Here is a 12,892-nt window from a genome sequence, read left to right as displayed (position 1 = left end):
ATGTATAATTTATAAAAAGAGCCATTCAAGGCCCTTGGGCTTCTCAAAAAATCATATCCGACATGGGTAGGGCAGGCCACAATATTGAAATACTGTATACAGGGAAATTTTCGCCCCCGTTTTATTTTCGCCCCTTTCTCCCTACTATCATTTGGGCGAATTTAAAACGGGGCGAATTCAAAGAATACAGTATAATTTCTTAAACAAAACTACGACTGGGTGAATTTAAAACGGGGCAAAATTGTTTGCAAGTGTGAAAGGGTGAAAATAACACGGGGCGAAAATAACCCGGATACAGTATATAGGAAAAATCTTGAAAAATCTTCATCTCAAGAACCACTGAGCCCCAGAAAAGCTGAAACCTATGTGGAAGTATTCTTAAGTAGAGTAGATTCTAAATTATTCAAATAATGACCCTCTGGGGTAAGGGCGGGGCCACAATAGGAAAAACAATTTTAACATTGAAGTATACCGGTAAAGGAAAAAACTTTGAAAATCTTCTCAAGAACCTCTAGGCCAGAAAAGCTGAAACTTATGATGAAGCATCCATATGTAAAGTAAAATTGTTCAAATTATGACCTCCGTGGGTAGGATGGGCCATAATAGGGAATCCAAGTTTTACATTTGAAATATGTAGGAAAAATCTTCTTCTTAAGAACCACTTGGCCAGAAAAGCTGAAACTTATGTGGAAGCATGCTGCTGTGTAGATTCTAACTTGTTAAAAACATGAACCCTGGGGGTAGGGGGGGGGCACAATAGGGAATCAAAGTTTTACAATGAAATATATAGGAAGAATCTTTCAAAGTCTTCTCAAGAACCACTGGACCAGAAAACCTGAAACTTATGTGGAAGCATCCTGGGGTAGTTTAGATTTTCTCCAAATTATGACCCAAGGGGGTAGAGTGGGGTCACATTACGTATTACAATGGGGAAATCTGGCAAAGAATAGCATGGCCAAAGGTACTCATGTGAGTGATGTGGCCAATGGGCCTCTTGTTAACAACCCTTGTAGATTTCTCACAATCAATAACTTTAGAATAGTTTGGACTGCAGTGCTCATGCACTAGCTGTCATTGCATAAAATATATAAGGTTATCACTCAAAAGACCAAAATGTTAAATTGGAAAAATAATCACTTGTTTTCCTACAAGATCATTAAATTTATCATATTTTATACAAGGATAATGAATTTGTCTCTTTTGGACAAATTTAATTAATTTTTACTATATTTTTGTTCATACAACTGAATTATTTGTTTGTCTTCATGAATACTTCTTAATTTCTCTTTAAAGACAAAACCAAAATAATACACTGGATCAATGAAAAAACTGTTGATGAAGGCACAGATGTCATGTTTTCTTGTTTTGCTATGTCGGATCCAAAAGAAAACATTAAATACACATGGAGAAAGAATGGTCAACACTTGCAAGACTTGGGTGTCAACCAGCTGAGCTGTGAGAAAAACTGCACAGTGCTTAAAATTCTGAAAGTCAAAAGCATACACTCAGGAAACTACACATGTATTGCCAGTAATAGAATTGATGAAGATCAAAGAACTGTTAGGTTGAAAGTGAAAGGTAGGTAACTTCCAATTTAGTCAAACTGTAATTGTCTCTTATAAAATTCAAATTTTCCTCATTATCTAGGCTTGGGAGATGTTATTTTAAGTGAGTTTTAGGTCACCTCAGTAAACTCAGGTAACCTATTGCTATCGTTTTCATCCGCCGTCATCCATCATTTGTCGTGTATTAACATTTGAACATTTTCATCTTCTTCTCTGAAACCACTGGACCAATTTCAACCAAATTTGGCATATAGCATCTATGGGTGAAGGGGAACAAAAATTATGAATTTCATGGTCCCTGTCTACCTGGGGATGGGTGGGGCCAAAACCACTAAAATTAGTGCAATCTATAAAAATCTTCTTCTCTATTCATGAACATTAAGCAGTCAAACTGTTGATATGATTGTGATCAGCATTGAGTCCTCTACCAAAATTGTGAAATTCATGGCCCCAGGGTCAGGGGTTTCAGTGACAGGGCGGGGCTAAATAGATTATAAAGTGAAAATGCATTATTTCTTTGAAATTCTTCTTTTCTGCTTCTGGGTATTAAATAAAGTAACAAGTGCATAGTTATGTTGAAAATGACTGCCTCTTCCTAAAATTGTGAAATTCATGGCCCTAGGGTCAGGGGTTTCAGCGACAGGGCGGGCTATATAGATTATATAGTAAAATGCATAAATTCTTTGAAATTCTTCTTCTTTGCTCTTGGGCATTAAATAAACTAAACAAGTGCATAGTTATGTTGAAAATGACTTCCTCTTCCAAAACTGTGAAATTCATGGCCTCAGGGTCAGGGGTTTCAGTAGCAGGATGGGACTATATAGATTATGTAGTGAAAATGCATAAATTCCTTGAAAATCTTCTTCTCTTCTCCTGGGTATGAAATAAACTACCAAAGTGCAAATTTATGTTGAATAAGGCTGCCTCTTCAAAAATTATAAATTTCATAGCACCAGGGTCGGGGTTCTATTGCTAAGGCGGGGCTATATAGATTTATATTGAAAATGAATTATTTCTTTTAAAATCTTCTTCTCTGCTCCTGAATAATAAAAAAACTAACCAAGTACATAGTTATGTTGAATAAGGCTGCCCCTTCCAAAATTGTGAATTCTGAGCCGAAGGCTAAAGTGAGCTATTCTTATCAATTATGTCTGTTGTCTGTCGTTGTTGTCATTCTCATTGTAGTCTTAAACTTTTGACATTTCTTCTTCTCAAAAACCACTGGACCAATTTTAACCAAACTTCACACAAATTATCCTTGATCATTCATCCTTGATCCCAATTCAAAGGAGAGATTAGTTATGAATAAGTAAAAAGTTATTGGCATATTTTAAAAACCTTCCTCTCAAGAACCATTGGACCAGGAAAAATGAAACTCTGTTGAAGCATCCTCAGGTAGTTTAGATTTAAGTTTGTTTAAATCATGACCCCTGGGGATAGGGCAGAGCTAAAATCAAAGGATCCCAATCAGGGATCAAAGTTTTACATAGGAATTTATAGGAAAAATCTTTTAAAATCTTTTCCAGAACCATTTGGTCAGTTAAGATGAAACTCATGTGTTATCAACCTGTCAGGTGAAGTAGATTCAACTTTGTTCCAATCATGACCTCAGGGGGTAGAGAGGGGGTTACAATGGCTGACCAAAGTTTTACATAGAAATATAGGAAAAATTCTTTAAAAATCTTCTTCTCAAGAATAGCAAAGCCATGAAGAGTCATACTTATATGGAAGCATCCTCAGGTAGTGTAAATTCAAGGTTTTTAGCTCATCTGAGCTGAAGGCTCAAGTGAGCTTTTCTGATCAAAATTTGTCCGTCATCTGTCGTTGTGGTTGTTGTTGTCGTTGTTGTCGTTGTCGCAAACTTTTCACATTTTCATCTTCTTCTCAAGAACCACAGGGCCAATTTCAACCAAACTTGCCACAAAGTATCCTTAGGTGAAGGGGCATGAAGTTTATTCAAATGAAGGGCCACGCCCTCTTCCAAGGGGATATAATTATGAATTAGTGAAAAATTAATGGCATTTTTAAAAAATCTTCTTCTCAAGAACCACTGGGCCAAGACAGATGAAACTCAAGTGGAATCATCCTCATGTAGTGTAGATTCAAGTTTGTTCAAATCATGACCCCTGGTGCTAGGGTGGGGCAACAATGGCGGATCAAAGTTTTACATAGGAGTAAATAGGGAAAATCTTTAAAAATCTTCTTCTAAAGAACCACTGGGCCATGAAAGATGAAACTCATGCGGAATCAACCTCATGTAGTGAAGATTCAAGTTTGTTCAAATCATGAGCCCTAGCGGTAGGGTGGGGCCACAATGACTGATCAAAGTTTTACATAGGAATATATTATTAGTTACACAGTCAGTTAGTGACCTAATACGGATTCATACAGGGTGTGAAATGGAAATCCGTATTGGGCGAGGCGAAGCCGAGTCCCAATACGGATTTCCATTTCACATCCTGTATGAATCCGTATTAGGTCAGTAACTGACTGTGTAACGAATTTATCCCGCTGAAGACCTTTTTCAATATAAAAAAAAATATTTGTGCATATTATGAAAATATGAGTTTTAATCCAATAACAATCAACATAAAATATCGTTACGGTAACAAGAAATTCAACTTAGCTACCTACGTTAACCGTTTCTTAGCCGCCATTTTTATTTACAATAACAACGCTTCAAACGGAATCGCGTGCCCGATTTTCATATTACGCCTCAACGGAGACGTAATATGGAAACGGAGACGTAATACGGAAAATTTCAGGGCGTCATGTGATTAGCTTTTATCCAATCAGTAATCGACAAATTTGTCTGAAGCGGGATAAAAAAAAAACTCTTCTTCTCAGGAGCCATTGGGCCAGGAAAGATGAAACTCATGTGGAATCATCCTCAGGTAGTGTAGATCCAAGTTTGTTCAAATCATGACCCCGGGGGGTAGGGTGGGGCCACAATAGCTGATCAAAGTTTTACAAAGGAGTATATAGGGAAAATCTTTATAAAAAAATCTTCTTAAGAACCACTGGACCAGGAAAGATGAAACTCATGTGGAATCATCCTCAGGTAGTGCAGATTCAAGTTTGTTCAAATTATGACCCCGCGGGGGGGGGGGGGGGGGGGGGCCAAAATGGCTGATCAAAGTTTTACATAGGACTAGATATGGAAATTTTTAAAAATTGTCTTCTCAAGTACTTCAAAGCCATGATTAGTGATATTAATGTGGAATCATCCTCATGTACTATATATTCTAGTTTGTTCAAATCATAACCCCAAGGGATAGGGTGGGGCCACATTGGGGGATCCAAGTTTTACATTAAGATATATTTAAAAAAATCTTCTTTTTTTCTAGCAAAGCCATGATTAGTGATTCCAGTATTTATATGGAAGTATTTTCGGGTAGTGTAGAATTAAATTTGTTCAAATCATAACCACCAAAGGTAGGGTGGGGCCACAATGGTGTAATCAAAGTTTTAATAGAAAATAAAGGGAAAAATCCCAAGAACAGAAAAGCTATGTTTAGTCATATTGACATTAAAGCATCCTCATGTATTGAAGATTTAAGTTATTCAAATCATGGCCTTTGGGGTAGGGAGGGAAACAATGGGGAATCAAATTCAAATTATTATGAAGTTATATTTAGGAAGAAAATGTTTTTAAGAAATCTTTTGATCAAGAACAGCAAAGTCATTTGCAGTATTAAATATGAAGGCATTCTCAAGTAGTGTTAAAATTCAAGCCCCCCCCCCTTCCCCCCTTCAGTAAACTTTTCAGTTCTAATCTGATGTGTGCTTAATTTTCCTAGCCGATTTGCTCAGGTGAGCGATGTGGCCCCTGGGCCTCTTGTTAGCTCTACTGGTCAGAGACCAGAAGAGCTTATGCAATAGTATTGCATCCATCGTTGGTCTGTCTGTCTGTCCGTCTGTAAACAATTTTTCAAAATGCTACTCCTCCTACAGTTTCAATTTGATTTCAAAATAATTTGGCACACAAGTAGACTACACTAAGATACATAATTTTTAGCTCTACTGGTCAGAGACCAGAAGAGCTTATGCGATAGTAATGCGTCCGGCGTCCGTCCGTCCGTCTGTCTGTCTGTCTGTCTGTCTGTCTGTCCGTCTGTCTGTAAACAATTTTTCAAAACGCTACTCCTCCTACAATTTTAGTCTGTTTTCAGTATTACTTGGCACACAAGTAGACTACACAAAGATACATAGAATAGTGCATCGGTTTTTAATTTTGATGAACGGTGTTGCCATGGTTACTAAAAATAGAATTTTCTGTGAAATTCCTTAAAAACGCTAATCCTTCTACAGTTTTGGTCTGATTTCAATATAACTTGGCACATAAGTAGACTACACTAAGATACATAGAATAGTGCATCGGTTTTTTATTTCGATGAACCGTGTTGCCATGGTTACTAAAAATAGAATTTTCTGTTAAATTCCTTAAAAACGCTACTCCTCCTACAATTTTAGTTTGATATCAAAATAAGTTGGCACACAAGTAGACTACACTAAGGTTCATAAAATAGTGCAATGGTTTTTGATAAGTACAAACCAGTAGAGCTACAGTCTCGACAGAGACTTCTGGTTTCTTTGAAAAGCTTCTTCTCTGCTTCAGGGTATTAAATAAACTAATTAAGGACATAGTTATGATGAGCAAGAATGCTTCTACCAAAATTGTGAATTTTATGGCCCCAAGGTCAGGGGTTATGGTGTTAGGGTGTGGCTCTATAATGATTATATAGTGAAAATACATTACATCTATAAAAATCTTTTTCTCTAGGGTTTTCTGAGAATGTTGACTACTCCTGGGTAATAAGCAGATATATGATTATGTATATGCAAGGGCTTTTCTTCCAGAATTGTGAATTTCAAGGCCCCTGGGTCAGAGATACCAAAGAAGGGGGAGGGTGCTTTACTTATATACTAAAAATGAATTGTTTGAAATCTGCTCCTTGGTATTAATCAAACATTTTTGATAAGCAAGTGTGCATTTTCAAAAATGTGCAATGTGTAGACCTAGGGTCAGGGGTTCATTTGTGGTAGGGGCACTCCTGATTATTGCTGAATATTACTGATTAGTTGACATGCATTTCTATTCCCTTACCCTGCTTATAGGTATTAAGTAAACAATCTAAACATTTGCTAAGTGTATAGTTATGATTAGCAATGTGCCTCTTTCAAAATTGTGAATGCCAGAGCATCTAGCTAAAAACATGAACCAAATTCAATCATTTGAAAGTTGTTGCATGATGCTCAGGTGACCTATAAGGCCCATGGGCCTGTTGTTAGAAAATTTGTCCGTTGTCTGTTGTCGTTAACTTTTCACATTTTCGACTTCTTCTCAAGAACCACTGGACCAATTTCAACCAAACTTGGCACAAAGTATTCTTAGGTAAAGGGGATTCAAATTTGTTCAAATGAAGGGCCACGCCCCTATTAAAGGGGAGATAATTCAGAAATAGTGAAAATTTGATGGTATGTTTTAAAAATCTTCTTCTCGAGAACCACTGTGCCAGGAAACCTGAAACTTATAGGGAAGCATCCTCAGGTAGTGTAGATTCAGTTTTGTTCAAGTCATGACCCCAGGGGGTAGGGCAGGGCCACAATGGGCGATCAAAGTTTTACATAGAAATATATAGGAAATTCTTTAAAAATCTTCTTCTCAAGAATAGCAAAGGCATGAATGATCATGTTTTTATGGAAGCATCTTCAGGTAGTGGACATTCAATTTAGTTCAAATCATGACCGCAGGGGGTAGGGCGGGTCATAACATGGAATCCAAGTTTTACATAGAAACATGTAGAAATTTTTTTAAAAAATCTTCTTTTCAATGATTAGTCCTATTCATATGGAAGCATTCTCAGGTAGTGTAGTTCAAGTCATGACCCCAGGGGGTAGGGCGGGGCCACAATGTTAGTTCAAATGTAAAGGGCAATAAAGCCACAGGTAGTCAAAGAAATATGCAAGCATCCTTAGTTAGTGTAGATTCAAGTTTGTTTCCCTTTTAAGGATTGGTTTGGACCAAATTATACCCTTTCCCTTTGCTCAGGTGAAGGATTGGTTTGGACCACTGCTAGGTTTAAACTTTTCAAAAACCATAATTAACTGATTACTATATTGCTTTTTTTCAAGTTCAAAGGGGGGGGGGGGGATAAGACCACATTGCAAAATGTACTCATTTGATGTATTTTCAAATTGAAAAAAAAGTTTATGCGTGGTATATTCTTTATACGTTTTTTTTTTTTTTTTGGGGGGGGGAGTTGTTTTATTGAAATAGCATAAAATGTAACTTAATGATTAAAACAATACATACTATATGGGCCTAAAATTAAAGCTTGTTATCTAGCCCATGTGCTTAGGTGAGCAGTGTGGCCAAAAAATGATAAAAAGACCTCTTATTTTGCATGTTGCAATACAGAAGTGCCTTGGGTTGCATTGTGCATTTCTCTGGAGCCACATTTCTATTTTATATATTTTTATAAATATCTATGCTCTGTATTTTGGGGAGCGATATACCGATATACCGGTAATATTGCACAGCCCTAATTTCTAGTTTAACTATGCTCTGTATTTTGGGGAGTAAAAGTCCCAATAACAGTACTAACACTACTTTATTTCTTTTTTAAACAAATTTTTTTATTGGTACATGTAATCTCTTTGTAGCACCTCCTCATCCTCCAAATGATGTTAAGATCACAAGTTGTGGAGACTGGAAGTTGGGACTAAAGTGGTCTGCAGGGTTTAACAATTTCCATCCAATTGTTAATTATACTATTGAATACAATACACCTTTTCACCCAGATGAGTGGATTTTTCTGTTTCAAACTTCAGATAATAGAACACAAATTAATGGTTTACCTCTTTCTGCTGGGGTTGAGTATACCTTCAGAATTAAAGCATTAAATGTAAAAGGATTTAGTATTGCATCAAAACCAACAACCCTGTGTAAAACAGATGCAAAGAAACCAGCCAGACATCCAGATGGCGTGAAAATAAAGAATTGGAAAGAAGGATATCTATTCATAGAATGGAAGGTATTGTTATTGAGCTTAATACCAAAAATTTTGTTTAACTATTTCGTTCTTCTTAATAACGTTTCTTGCAGGCATATTCTTTTATTCCGTTCATATATTTAACCGGCCCATATATAAGCTGTATACTTAGTAACTGCTCAGAGTAATCAGTTTTTACCAACTGTGTAGAGAGAGAGTTATATGATACATGCTATTGTTAAACATTCTTTACAGCAACAAAAGTAACTGCTTCCAAAGTAGAAGAGAAAGTTTTATAAATTATCGTCGAATTCTCACTTGCAAGTCAGTGCTGTAAACAACCAAACACAAATTATGTAAACTGCAATAATAAGTAAACAAAAGTAAATGTAAAATAGTTCATTTCATGCTGATATTGGAGATGAGAAAACAGACACGTTTGACATTGAATGCCAAGGGTAAAACCCTTCTGATATCTGAGATAGAGAAATCTAATATGACAGACGCACATCTCCACCACTCTCTTGCAGAACTGGGCTTAATGACATCGGTATTATGATGTATAAAATCACCAGAAAAATTGACTTCATTTTGTGACCTTAAGCAGTGATTTCTAGGTCACCTTAGTCACTTGCAATCTGTTTTCATTCGTTGTGTGTTAACATTTGAACATTTTCAGCTTCTTCTCTGAAACCACTGAACCAATTTCTACAAAATTTGATATACTGAATCTATGGATGAAGGGGAACAAAAATTAAGAATTTTATGGTCCCCTACCCCCTGGGGCAGGAGGGGTGGGGCCAAAACCACTAAAATTAATGAAATCTTTAAAAATCTTTTTCTATATTCCTGGACAACATTTGAATATTTTCAGCTTCTTCTCTGAAACCACTTAATCAATTTCAACCAAATTTGGTATACAGCATCTACACCTAAAGGGGAACAAAAATTGTGAATTTTATGGTCTCTGCCCCCCTGGGGCCTGAGGGGTGGGGCCAAAACCACTAAAATTAATGAAATCTTTGAAAATATTCTTCTTTACTCCTGGACATCAAGCAGACAAACTGTTGGCATGAATGTCATTAGCATTGAGTCCTTTACCAAAATTGTGAAATGCATGGCCCCAGGGTTAGGGGCTCTGGTGTTAGGGTGGGGCTCTATTGAATAGTCATAATGAAAATGCATTAAATCTTTGAAAATCTTCTCTGCTCCTGGGTATTAAATAAACTAACTAAGTACATAGTTATTTATGAGCAAGAGTGCCTCTTCCAAAGTTATGAATTTTATGACCCCAGGGTCAGGGGTTCTAGTGTTAGGGTAGCTGCAGATCTGTAGCATTATGCTTTTATATATTTGTCTCTGACCATAATTCTACAGATCCTGTAATGCGAAAAAGGTGCAATTTATGGCGCAATATTTTTTGCGCACTTTTGGGAAGAATTTCTCCACTTTCCAGCATTGGTAAATTAACTACCTTTCACTCCCTAATTCTAGCACTTTATTTAACTTATCTGTATATTTAATTTATCTACCTACCCTTTATAGTCGTCTCAACAAGTGATAAACTCGCTTGATTAAAATTATATGTTAGATTGCTGATAATTCACTTCAAGCGAGATTATTGCTTGTAGAGACAACTATAAATGGTTGGGAGATAGATAAAATATACATATTGGCTACAGAATGTGTCTAGAATTAGGGTGATAGGTAGTTGATTGACCAATGCTAGAAAGTGAAGAAATTCTCCCAAAAAGTACGCAAAAAATATTGCACCGTAAATTGCATCTTTTTTGCATTACGGGATCTGTAGTGTTGTGGTCAAAGACAAATATATAAAACCATAACGCTACAGATCTGCAGCTAGTGTTAGGGCAGGGCTCTATTGACTATAAAGTGAATATGCATTAATTCTTTGAAAATCTTTTTCTCTGCTCCTGGGTATTAAATAAACTAAATAAGTACCTAGTTATTATGAATAAGAGCGCCTCTTCCAAAATTGTGAATTTCATGGCCCCAGGGTCAGGGGGCTCTGGTGTTAGGGTGGGGCTCTATTGATTATACAGGTAACTCTTGATGGCTCGAACTTCGATCTCTCGAAGTTCTTGAACGGTCGAAGTGAGTGTCCAGTCCCAATTTTTTCCCCTATATAACTAAGCAAATTTACTCTTGATTTCTCGAACTCTTGATCTCTCGAAACCCTTGATCCCTCGATGTCAAAATGCAGTCCCGCTATGTATATTCTATTGAAATTTACCCTCGATACCTCGAAGTGGCTATGTGTCTATATAATGTGTTACATAATTAGCAACTTTACCTGGACATTTAATGGCCCCATGCAGGCGGAAGAAGCGTGTCTCGTGAAACAGGATGTTTATTCTGGTGACACTTATACTGCAAGGTGATAATTGATTTATTATTAATCTTATGTTGCCTAAATGCTATTAAAATAATTATCATCAACTGTATTACGATAATTTAGAAACGCAGTGTCACTGAGAAATTGTAATTGCAGATTACAAGACGATACAGTAAATTTAGTTTTTATTTCGAGTTCGTGTCAAAGTTAAACGAAATATGAAAATCCAGAAACAGCCTCAGTGTCAATATGACGACTATTGTTGGACAAATACTTACCATGCTTACGGAACTTTGTTCAATGCACCTGATTTGAAAAAAACACAATGCTATGTACCATGCAGCACTGTAAAATGTCGTTTTTCATTTAACAAATGCGTAGTATGATGTCCATATTATAAAGAATTAAAAGATAAACATAAAATGACAAAGTACATTTTCAGCTTTACTCAGATTAATAAATATTCATCTAAAATACGAAATCATATCGCTGTTTTATAAAAACCACGTGTGAAAAGTTAGTACTGCATGAAAATCATTACATCCAGTAAGACTAATTTTAAAAGTGGCCAAGCAAACCCGGAAAATTCCAGACTCTTGAAAACTCGAACTCTTAATCTCTCGAAGTTTTTCCTCGGTCCCACGGACTTCAAGGTATCGAGAGTTACCTGTATAGTGAAAATGCATTAATTCTTTGAAAATCTTCTTCTCTGCTCCTGGGTATTAAATAAACTAACTAAGTACGGAGTTATGATGAGCAAGAGTGCCTTTTCCAATATTGTGAATTTTATGGCCCCAGGATCAGGGGTTCTAGTGTTAGGGTGTGGCTCTGTTGATTATATAGTGAAAATGCATTAATTCTTTGAAATCTTCTTCTCTGCTCCTGGGTATTAAATAAACAAACTAAGTACGTAGTTATGATGAGCAAGAGTGCCTTTTCCAATATTGTGAATTTTATGGCCCCAGGATCAGGGGTTCTAGTGTTAGGGTGTGGCTCTATTGATTACTGTAAACCAACTTTTATTCGCGACGACTTTATTACGCGATTTACCAGGGATAAACTAGTTAGCGACGACTTATTTTCGCGATCAAGCCTTTTTCGATCTGTTTTAAATAGAAAGAGAGACTTTAAAAACTGGTTCGCGGCGAGAAATATTCGCGATGACGAGGCTGTCGCGAACTTCGCGAAAATTTCTCGCACGCGAATAAAAGTTGGTTTACAGTATATAGTGAAAATGCATTAATTCTTTGAAAATCTTCTTCTCTGCTCCTGGGTATTAAATAAACTAACTAAGTACATAGTTATGATGAGCAAGAGTGCCTCTTCCAAAGTTGTGAAATTTATGGCCCCAGGGCCAGGCCCGGGGTTCTAGTGTTAGGGTGGGGCTCTATTCATTATATAGTGAAATGCATTAATTCTTTGAAAATCTTCTTCTCTGCTCCTGGGTATCAAATAAACTAACTAAGTACATAGTTACTATGAATAAGAGTGCCTCTTCCAAAATTGTGAATTTCATGGCCCCATCAGGGTCAGGGGTTCTGGTGTTAGGTAGGGGCTCTATTGATTATATAGTGAAAATGCATTAATTCTTTGAAAATCTTCTTCTCTGCTCCTGGGTATTAAATAAACTAACTGAGTGCATAGTTATGATGAGCAAGAGTGCCTCTTCCAAAGTTGTGAAACTTATGGCCCCAGGGCCAGGGGTTCTAGTGTTAGGGTGGGGCTCTATTCATTATATAGTGAAATGCATTAATTCTTTGAAAATCTTCTTCTCTGCTCCTGGGTATTAAATAAACTAACCTAGTATATAGTTATTATGTCTCAACCAAATCGTGAATTTCATGGCCCCTGTGTCGGGATTTGCTATTTGGTGAAGGGGGAAAGGGGGAAAAGGGGGGGGGGCTCTTTTGATTATATAGTGAAAATACATAAATTATTTGAAAATCTTTTCCTTTGCTCATGGGTATTATGCTAAT

At 36.6% G+C, this 12,892-nt stretch overlaps 1 protein-coding gene across 1 annotated transcript in view; it reads left to right on the top strand.

Annotated features, from left to right (window-relative positions):
• The first annotated feature begins 1,272 nt into the window (after nucleotides 1–1,272).
• Nucleotides 1,273–12,892, top strand: part of LOC134246102 (neuroglian-like) — a 35,974-nt gene continuing 24,354 nt past the window's right edge. The window contains exons 1-2 of the mRNA XM_062728378.1: nucleotides 1,273–1,578; nucleotides 8,232–8,602. Coding sequence (XP_062584362.1) covers nucleotides 1,353–1,578; nucleotides 8,232–8,602 — 597 coding nt within the window. The 5' untranslated portion in view covers nucleotides 1,273–1,352. The remainder of the gene's footprint in view (nucleotides 1,579–8,231; nucleotides 8,603–12,892) is intronic.

This window comes from Saccostrea cucullata, unplaced genomic scaffold (genome assembly GCF_032062105.1).
Source record: "Saccostrea cucullata isolate Sc308-1 unplaced genomic scaffold, CSIRO_AGI_Scuc_v1 ctg4336, whole genome shotgun sequence".
Taxonomy (NCBI): Eukaryota; Metazoa; Mollusca; class Bivalvia; order Ostreida; family Ostreidae; genus Saccostrea; species Saccostrea cuccullata.
The sequence above is the reverse complement of the archived record's forward strand: the minus strand, read 5'-3'. Positions and strand labels throughout refer to the sequence as shown.